The following is a 9937-nucleotide window of genomic DNA, read 5'->3' on the forward strand; positions in this document are numbered from 1 at the left end:
TAAACCTCACACATGTACACCCACCCCCACCCCCCCTACACACACACACACACACACACACACACACTGGTGAAGTGACTCCAGATTTCTTTCTCCATGCCTATCAGTTATTTTCCTCATATTTACATTTGCTGCAATCCCCATGTTTCTTTATCATTTCCCGTATCTCTCTACTTTGAAATCCAGAGATGAATGAACTAAGAGGAAATAGTGACTTCTTTCTTGCCTGCCCTTTTTTTGGGGCCCACATGGGTTTCTTTTTGACTAACAATATATAAACTCTTAATTTCGTCTAAGAGACGGTTTTTAAATTATAAATTCCTAAAATAAGCTTTTAAGATAAAATGATTTTTTTTCCCTTCAAACTGTTTCAGTTTGGCCTCATCACAGCTTTTAGGTGACATAGGTAGCCTATGACAACCAATAATAGTTTCTTTAATCTATTTGGTACATGCATACTTCATGCTGTTGTAAATTTAAATATGGTTGTATTTATAATATTGTTTTTGAACTCCAACATGAGACTTCAGAGTCTTTCTGTCTTTTCATTCTTATTTCTCTGCAGTTCATCATCTTTGATAATAATCCCAACAAAAAGCAAAGCTTTTTCAAATAGAATTCAAATCCCATTGTGGCCTAAATGATGGATTCAAAATTAGGTAAAATGGTGTCCCAGTCTAGCTGTGGTCTCATATTGAGGGCTTGTAAAACCAGGTAACTGTCTGTCCTTTTCAGTTCTAATGATAAGCATTGTAGTATGAACAAGGCAATGTCAACAAAAAGTTCATCATTCAAAGAGTCTTTTAAAATAAAAATTTCAGAAACTCTTCCATTTTTTATGGCATTTTTCCCACCGCAGCTGTTTCTAATGAACCATAATAACTTCACTGATGTACAGTTCTTTTAATGCTTTATGAAATATCTGTGAGTCTGGTGCTTTGCTTTTGGTTGGGATTATTGTCAATGATGAACTGTGGAGAAATAAGAAAGAAAAAGGGAGAGAATCTAGAGCCTCATGTTGGTTTTGAACAGCATCTTATAAATACATTCTTATTTCAATTCACAATAGAAAGAGGTATGCTTATAACAAATTGATTACAGAATCTACAACTGGTTGTCTTGAAAATGATGAAAAGGAAGGAATAAAGGTAATGTTAATGAAACATAGAATTTAGAAAAACTTAGAACCATGGAGGGAAACAATGTAATATTAAGAAAACAAGAGTGGTTGGGGCTGACCCGGTGGTGCAAGCAGTTAGGTGCGTGTGCTCCGCTGCGGCAGTCCGGGGTTCGCCGGTTCGGATCCCTGGCGCGCACTGACGCACTGCTTGGCAAGCCATGCTGTGGTGGCGTCCCATATAAAGTGGAGGAAGATGGGCACGGATGTTAGCCCAGGGCCAGTCTTCCTCAGCAAAAAAAGAGGAGGATTGGCAGATGTTAGCAAAGGGCTGATCTCTTCACAAAAAAAACAGAAAACAAGAGTGGTTGAGAAGGATGTGGGAAGAAGCTGGCCCATTGATTTGAATAATCTTGGAAAAATAAGGGACAGTCCCATAGGGAAAATGAATATCTGAAAGATAATATTGTACTTGCTAAGCAATGGCTACAAATATTTTTTCGAGATGAAAATTAATGCCATTATGAGGTGAGGAAAGAAAAGACCAGACAGCGGTTTACTTACCTTGGTGAAGTTCTAATAAGAGACATAGATTACAAAGCAATGATTAATAGCAGTTCTGTCTTATTTACCAAGTGGAGACATTTCATAGCTGACAAAATAGAGGTGTTTCAAACTGATTTTAATTTCTGAAAGTTGATATCAGAGGCTACCAAACACAGAGAATCAAAGGTAAAACAGAAGGCAACAGATAAAAAAGATTTTGCTGGGCAAAAAATTACTTGGTCTTTGAAAGGCCTACTTTGGAAAACAAGAACTACTTTTTGGGGAGGGGGGAATATGATTCCTAAAACTGCATACTTAAGCTTAATTTCTATAGTCTACACCCATTCTGAAAACATCACAAAATGTATTTGCGAATTCCATAAAGTCTGAGAAAAAGATACAGGAAGACAACCAGTATAACCATAAAAAGAAAGTTCTTGTAGACTAATTTTAAGTTTTCAACATCTGAAGTAAGTAAGGAATGAAAGTTTATTTGCTTAGATATCAGGTTGAGTGGTAAAGACTAAGATTTTAAGAATTCAAGTATAATAGATTAAAAGAGAGTAAATATAGATGTAACCTATCTTGATAGATATTTGCTTTGCTTAACATAGTGAACAGTATATAAACTAGAAATTTATTTTTCTAAACCAGAGAAGCTTTAGATTTCGGGATATGTGACAGACTGAACTGAATACCCACTTCATATTAAAAAAATGTTAAATAGGATATAGTCATGCACCACATAAGGATGTTTTTGGTCAGTGGCAGACTGCATATATGTCCCGTAAGATTAGTACCATACAGACTAGGTGTGTAGTAGGCTATACCATCTAGGTTTATGTAAGTACACGCTATGATGCTCGCGCGAGGAAATCACCTGACGCATTTCTCAGAACGTATCCCCATTGTGAAGTGACACATGACTGTATTAAAAAAATTTATTTACTTTTAATTCATAGCAGATGTCAGAAGAGATATAGCCAGATACCAGGAAATACCGAGAGAGAGTAAATCCAAAGTGGCAAGGGAATGTTGTTGCTATGGAAGCCCTCTAGCAGATACGGTTACTAGATTATGGGCTTCTAATATTTATGTGGAAACAGGAGAAATAGCCATTGGCCCACCCAAAGTGAGGAACTGAAATCAAATTCCCTGCACAAAGCCTGAGTCTCAAGCCATAGAAAAGATCTACCCTCTGGTTTTGTAAAGGGGCAAGGGAACTAGCCGTCTCCTCAGGGGTTAGTGAGGGAGAGAAGGTTGGGAAGAACAGAAGGCCCACAAGAAATTGTAGGATCTGAATTTACCCTATACTGCTTGTGAAAACTTCTAGGACCATTGAAATCCCTTGAGACTTCAAAATGAGGAAAAGCGAAACCACTCGGAATGGTGTTCCCTCAGCTAGAACACACAGGCCTCTCCATTTATGGTGAGCTCACGATAGAAAGAATTATGAACTGTATCATGAGGGGTAGTCAGGAGATACAGTACACAGAAGAATGTGAAACGATATGATAATCTTAATGTTTCCAAGAACTGAAAATACTAGATCAATCTCAAAAGCATTATTAATAAGTTCATTTAAAATAAAGAGATAAAAGAAAGAATAGATACCATAATAAAAAGTAGAATATGATAGAAAATAGGAATATTTGAAAAATAACCAGATAGAACTCTTTGAAATTGTGTATGTATTCATTTAAATTATTAATCCAGTGGACAAAGTAAATAGTAGATTAAACACAGCTGAAGGGGAGAGTTAAAGAACTGGAAGGTAGATCTGGTGAAATCATTTAGCATGCAGCGCAGAGAAATTGAGAGAGAGAGAATATAAAAGAGTGATTAACAGAGACATAGCCTCTAACAAAATTGATCAAGAAAAATCATGAGTGTGAAGGTTAGAACAGAGTGAAGACCACCTCCATAAGCCAACCGCTGCTGTGTCTGACTTGCGGCCATCAGTGCTTTAATGAAGGCTTTCATGGGAAATACCAAATACGTCCTTTTGAGCCTGAAATTGGCATCAACAACAGCACATTTTTCATGAATCACTGATGTAGTTGCTACTGGAACTCTATAGTCAACATAATACCTTGTCGCATGTCTGATATTGAGAACAATACCTATGTAATACTACTACTACACTATTCTTGTGCAGTCTTTCACTCACCACCTCTGACTGCCTTCAGATTACTGCAGATTTTATCTACAAGTGATAGTTCCATTTTTTAGTCTACCTGCCTGGCATCATGTAAATGAAAGTTAAAATGTTTTTCTGATTTGAAGCCTTGGATTTTGATCAAATGAAGTAGAAAGTAACATACTATACTGTGCTGTGTTATGCTGTGCTATGCTATATTTGTGTATTTGCCTTTCTCCTGGCTGTGTGCCTTTGAGTACTGAAGTTTTTCCTAGAAAATACTTTCCAGGGGCAGATGGATTGTACCTATGTAGAAAAATGTAATCCTGGTGAACAAGTGGCTGCTTCTTAGTTTGCATTTTTTGCTGTTTTCTTTTTTAAGGTTACAGACACTGTGGCTTCTGTCTAGACTGCCAGGTCCGCCCTTCTTCCTGTGTTATTCACGCCGTGGGCCTTAAACACCCACTGAGGGTCAGAGCCAGCTCTTTTTGAAACCTGACCAAAGATACTGTAATTGACGCTGTTTTTAAGTTTTGTTTTGGTATTGGAGGCTGAGCAGCGTTATATGTTTGCTTGTAAGTTTTCTTCAAGTTGACTGGCATCTGCATTAGATCTCTTTCTCATTATATTTGATATTTTTCTCTTCTTCCTGTATTTAATGCTTTAATGTCTGTTAAAGTTTTAATGTCTTTTTAAAATGGATCAGAAAAGTTGAATTTCTCGTAGCATTTTAAAGAATAAAACTTTTCTCAGTTAACGGAGAAATAGCAAAAGCATGTTGTTTCCTGCTCATCAACACTAGAAGTGGCAAGTATATTTAACCTGGATATCGGTTCTTTTTTCTTGAATATTTGCCTTCATATAATTAGGGGATGGCCTCTGGCTGCATTCACCCAGAGCCAGTGCTCCTTGGGATTGGAGAGGAGCTCGGGTTACTATGGACGACTGGGAGTGGGGGACCACAAGTTGGCTGCACCCTTACTTCCCTTCCCTGGTGGCATGAGCTGAGAACCTGAGAGCAGAACGCCCATGTAGGTTTTAGAGTTGCGAGTGACTTCAGTGTGAGGAGAGGCAGGCTGCGCTTTGACAGTAGCGTTTGCTGTGACCCGGAGCTGGACCGCAATGGGCAGCGATGTCTTCATTATGTGAGCGTCCATGGTAGTTGTTTTTTTTTTTTTTTTTTTTTTTGGGAGGAAGATCAGCCCTGAGCTAACATCCATGCCGATCCTCCTCTTTTTGCTGAGGAAGACTGGCCCTGGGCTAACATCTATTGCCAGTCCTCCTCCTTTTTTTCCCCAAAGCCCCAGTAGATAGTTGTATGTTATAGTTGCACATCCGTCTAGTTGCTGTATGTGGGACGCCGCCTCAGCATGGCCCGACAAGCAGTACATCGGCACGCGCCCGGGATCCGAACCTGGGCCACCGGTAGCAGAGCGCGCGCACCTTACCACCAAGCCACAGGGCCGGCCCCTGTGGCAGTTCTGTGTAGCTGTGCAGAACCACATGTAATGAGACACATCGGGCTAGAAGAGGAAGCTGCAGTCCCTGTAGCAGCCTCTCAGTCCTTCCAGCCCCAACTGTCTCCCTCTTTGAAAAGCAGCAACAAATTCCAGTAAAAAATGGCCGTCTATCTTAAGCAGCCTCACACTGCCTCTCCCAATTTCCTATTAAATTACCTAAGAAGAGCCAGAAAAGGGTGGAAACTCACACAGTGGGCAGCAGAGTGGGTTTGAAAGGTAACATGGGTCGCCTCTCCCTGCTGTGGCCCTGCCTGAAAGTAGGTGGGCAGTCTTTGTCTCCCTCGTGCCCTCGGCTCTGAAACAGAGTGGGTACCCACGAGAAACGTCAGTCAGCCTCTTCTGTCTGCATCCTGACTTCTGCGACTGCTGAAGTGTTGCTAGCTCTTCTTATCCTCCAGGCAGGGAATGGGGGTTGGGGGAAATAAGTCTGCAAAGTAACAGGAAAAATGCAAAAAGAAACAGAAAGTACAGTACCGGGATGAAGAATAGGAAAATGGATCTTGTGACAGAATATTAACGTTTGTGGTCATTCTCCAGTTGTCAGCCCCATAAGAGTCACCAAATTTGAGGGTTAAGGTAGTCAGTTAACAGTTTACACACGTTCACAGCACTATGGTAAATGGTTTGGATCAGATTGGAAGAAAAAGAAGACAGGTGACACCCTGGAGGGGGTTTAGGACAGAAATCACGTCTGCTTAGGTTATCTGTGCCCTGCTCCTTGTACATGATAGGGACCCAGTACATATTTGTGCAGTAAATAGATGAATTTATGAAATAAGTGGATGATTTTGGAATAGGTTTTCCATCCTGGGCAAAGATCTGGAGGTTGGAATAAGTAGGTCATGTAGGGGCCAAACTCTGCCAGAAAGAGTCTGTATTAGGAAGCCCTATAAGGTTATAATAAGGTTAGTTAATATACGGCCTTCCTTGTCAGACTTTGGAATTTGTATTTGATTTTACAAGCCCTACAGGAACCACTATATGTTCGTAAGAAAAAAATGCAGAGTCATGACTGAATGGAGGCTGGAAAGGTTGGTCTGGCAGTAGTTTGGAGGGAAGGAGGTACTGAGGGCAGGGGACCAGTGAGTGCTTCTTTGGAATATCTCAAACAACAATTTTCTGAATTCCCAATAAGAAGGTTCCCCCGCATATTTGAGTCTTTATTTTAAGATGCTTTTCTTTTTACAATGTGTGCATTAGATTCTGCTTCGTGAAGGCTGCAAGAAGATTCTCGTAGCTGACTCTCTGTCCTTACTGAAGAAAATGCACCGAACTCAAATGAAAGGTGTTCTGGTTGATGGTGGGTAAAGTTAAAATAATCACGTTGGAACCATTATGCCTTGCTTTCAGAAGAGACAGGAAATAGAAACATCGTGTAATCCCAAGTGTGTGTGTTTCCTTGCAGAGGAAAACATCTGTGAATCGTGTCTTTCCCCTATTCTTCCATCAGGTAAAATGGTTGGGAGGGGAAAAGTTCCCAAGTATGCGTCAATGATGAGTGAAATTAAAATTCTGAAGTTACCTAATTACTATTTATAAAATTATATAACGTTTGGAATAATCCAGTTTGGAGAAGAATTTCAGCCCACATCCCTACTCCCGTTGAATGCTGGTGCTGCCTTTCTATAGAGCAGAGACTCTGAAGCTGCAGGGTGAGTCGGCGTCACCGGACAGGCTTGTTAAAACTCAGATTGTTGATCCCAGGTTCTGATTCAGTAGTTCCAGGGTGGGACCTGAGAATTTGCATTTTTAGCAAGTTCCCAGGTCACATGGATACTACTGGATCAGGAGCCATTATTTAAGACCCACTGCTCTAGAGTAAAATAAAACAAAATGAAGAACTAGCATCAACTTGTTTAAATTCCAAGGTGGAAGAACCATGTGTGTATCTGGGGAAAAAAATTATAGGTAGCTTTTCCTTTTCTTTAGACTTTTTCTCTGCTATATGGTTCTAGGCACCCAAGTTTATCTCACGTTTCAATGGAAGCATAATAATCACCATTTGTGGGAACTGTGACTTCTTTAAAGACATAAGCATTTGTTTATTTACAGTTCTTGGTAGATATATATGTATCTTCACGTATAATCAAAGTACCTTACATGGGGATAATATGACATGAGGAGGAAATTCCATAATTTGAAAGTAGAAATTAAAGCATGATTGTCAGAATGCTAAAAAATGCTTTTTCAGTATAAATTCAGCATGGAGAAGTACTAAAAGACCTAGTTGATGTAGGATTTACTTAAGGATTATTTACTAGGGCAGGAGCATGAGAAGTCATTTCCACTTAAGGTCTTTCTAGGAAATGGGTTTGGATTTTAGGTGCTTATGTTAAAAACTGCATTAAGCACAGGAAAAGAAGTGAGCTTTCATACCGTTTGGCGCAGTCTTTTAACAGAGACCACATGCACCCTCAGTGTATAGTTAGATTACATTATTGCAGAAGTGCAATGCATCACAAGGGCACAGCCTTGGATTTTAACCCAGCTCTGCCGTGAAGTCAGCGAATGGTCTTGGCAAAGGCAGTAGGTGAACTGGCAGAAAGCATGCTCATAAAGCCACAAAATTGACCTCAGTGTATGGTGTGTAACAATTATATGTAAGGGGGGGCTCCAGGGGAGGTTGTGCACATACACATCCTGATTCTAATTTTAAAAATAGATGTGGTTGCATGTGCTGTGAAATTGTCCCCAGTGTGTAGTTGTAGTAACTGACGTGGAGGCCAGGCGAGATCTCAGCTGTAGTATCTGCTCTGCATTTGATGGCACCACCCTCAGGAACACGTTTGTAAATAAGCAGTCCTCCTAAGGTAGCTCGTTGCTAGAAAATTAAACCGTAGCTGGACTTGCAGTCGAGACTGGTTTAAAAAGTTCCTGATCTGCCTGTTGTATTGACTTCTCCTTTTTCTGCCCGTGACCCCCAGACGCAGCCAAGCCCTTCAGCGTGGTGGTCTTCCATTGCCGGCACATGTTCCACAAGGAGTGCCTGCCTGTGCCCAGCATGGTGAGTTGGCAGCCTGGCAACCGTCAACTAAAGAGAAGTTGATGCAATCAGAGGGATGTGCTCACAGTTATAACCTGTCATCCTAGGGCTCTGCGGGTTCTCAAAATTATAATATGTATAGTTTTATATCACAAGAAAAATTCATTTATCTATTTCTTAAATGTAAAAATGCTTAGTCTGCTATTCTAAACATAGTGAAAGCATATTTGTTTAAGTGAATCCGTTCAGGTAAAATTGATGGCTGTTTGGTATAGAGATGTGAGAGGTAGTGAGAACCATTTTGTATTTTGTACAACTTTTTCAGCCTGATTTCTGTATCATGACATTGCTATTTTTTAGTGTCAGGTCATGTTACCCCACGTCCCCACATTAGACGTGTTTTGCTGTGGGGTGTCCTCGGAGTCACAGAATAACAGCTGGTCTAGACAGACTCCTCTGAGAACCAGCAGTAATCTCCAGGAAGAGGAGTGACATCTCCTAGCTTGCTCCCTGCCCCCGACTACTGCTCCCATCACATTTCTGAATATGAGAGGAGAAAGAGAAGGTCTTTGTCTTAAATCTGTGTTTTTCAATTACATTCTTAGAACTCTCCTGCGCAGTTCTGCAACATTTGCAGTGCCAAGCACCGTGGACCGGGAAGTGCCATTCTGGAGATGAAGAAGTAGCCCAGTCCCGCTGTTAGTCTCTCCTCGCCGCTCTTTTGAAGACTGTGTTTGCAACAACAGGAGCATTTCTTGACAGCAGCGCTGTTAGGATATTTGTACGTTTTTATGTTATGCTCAAGAAAAACTTCTTCATCTTCGTGTGTCTACTAGAAGTTTCTCTTTGCAGTTGAGAAAGACTTTAGGGTTGCCCCCATCCATGCCTTGAAATATGTGGGTTCACGGTCCATCTTTCATCATTTATTTGTTTGGCTCATTATGTCTTTAGGAATGGAAATACACCTCTGGGAGTTGGAAATGAAATTTTGGATCCTAGTAAAACCGTTCAGCCACAAAGTGAACTGCTGAGAATTGTCCCCAGCTGTCCGAGAGCATCGCCAATGCTGCTGTCCAGCCGGCTCCTGCCGCAGCTTGGACCTTGTTTCCATACGCTGTGCTGGCCACAATTCTCGAATTCTGGGTTTGGCTTTTTTTCATATGTCATCAACTGGTTCTTTTCAGTAGGCATTTAATGAAACATTGTGCAAATTGTCACTTATTCCTTGGTGTCTGGGAATAACATGAGCAGGCTGACGTCTTGCAGTTTTACATTGACTAGTTATATGTTCTATGTGTCCCAACAACTAGTAGTGTCTGGCCCTGGCAGGCATTCACCGTTTGTTGATTGAATAAATGTTAGCTCTGCTCATTGTGAAAGACTCCCTTTACTGGATTTAACAACTTCAATCAAGAATTCTGGCACCCTCATAAGGAAAGAGAGTTTCAGCACCTTAGAGTGTGAGTAATTATGATTAGGTTTTGCTAGCAGGCAGGAAGTGAGTGACACTGTAGAACCTGAGAGTGATTCTCTGGAGAATTGTCTAATGCAGAAGGTGGCCATAACAATGTTTCCTGGAGCCTTCTTTGGAGCCTCCTTTCTCCTCGTAGAACGTAGAGAGCATAGAATAG

At 40.7% G+C, this 9937-nt stretch overlaps 1 protein-coding gene across 2 annotated transcripts in view; it reads left to right on the plus strand.

The window, feature by feature from the left end:
* The window catches only part of VPS41 (VPS41 subunit of HOPS complex), a 171599-nt gene extending 161911 nt beyond the window's left edge, over positions 1-9688 (plus strand). For both annotated transcript variants that reach the window (XM_058570676.1, XM_058570683.1), the window contains 4 exons: positions 6524-6623; positions 6729-6773; positions 8248-8327; positions 8912-9688. In XM_058570676.1, coding sequence (XP_058426659.1) covers positions 6524-6623; positions 6729-6773; positions 8248-8327; positions 8912-8992 — 306 coding nt within the window. In that variant the 3' untranslated portion in view covers positions 8993-9688. The remainder of the gene's footprint in view (positions 1-6523; positions 6624-6728; positions 6774-8247; positions 8328-8911) is intronic.
* Positions 9689-9937: the final 249 nt, after the last annotated feature.

This window comes from Diceros bicornis, chromosome 3, assembly GCF_020826845.1.
Source record: "Diceros bicornis minor isolate mBicDic1 chromosome 3, mDicBic1.mat.cur, whole genome shotgun sequence".
NCBI classification, from domain to species: domain Eukaryota; kingdom Metazoa; phylum Chordata; class Mammalia; order Perissodactyla; family Rhinocerotidae; genus Diceros; species Diceros bicornis.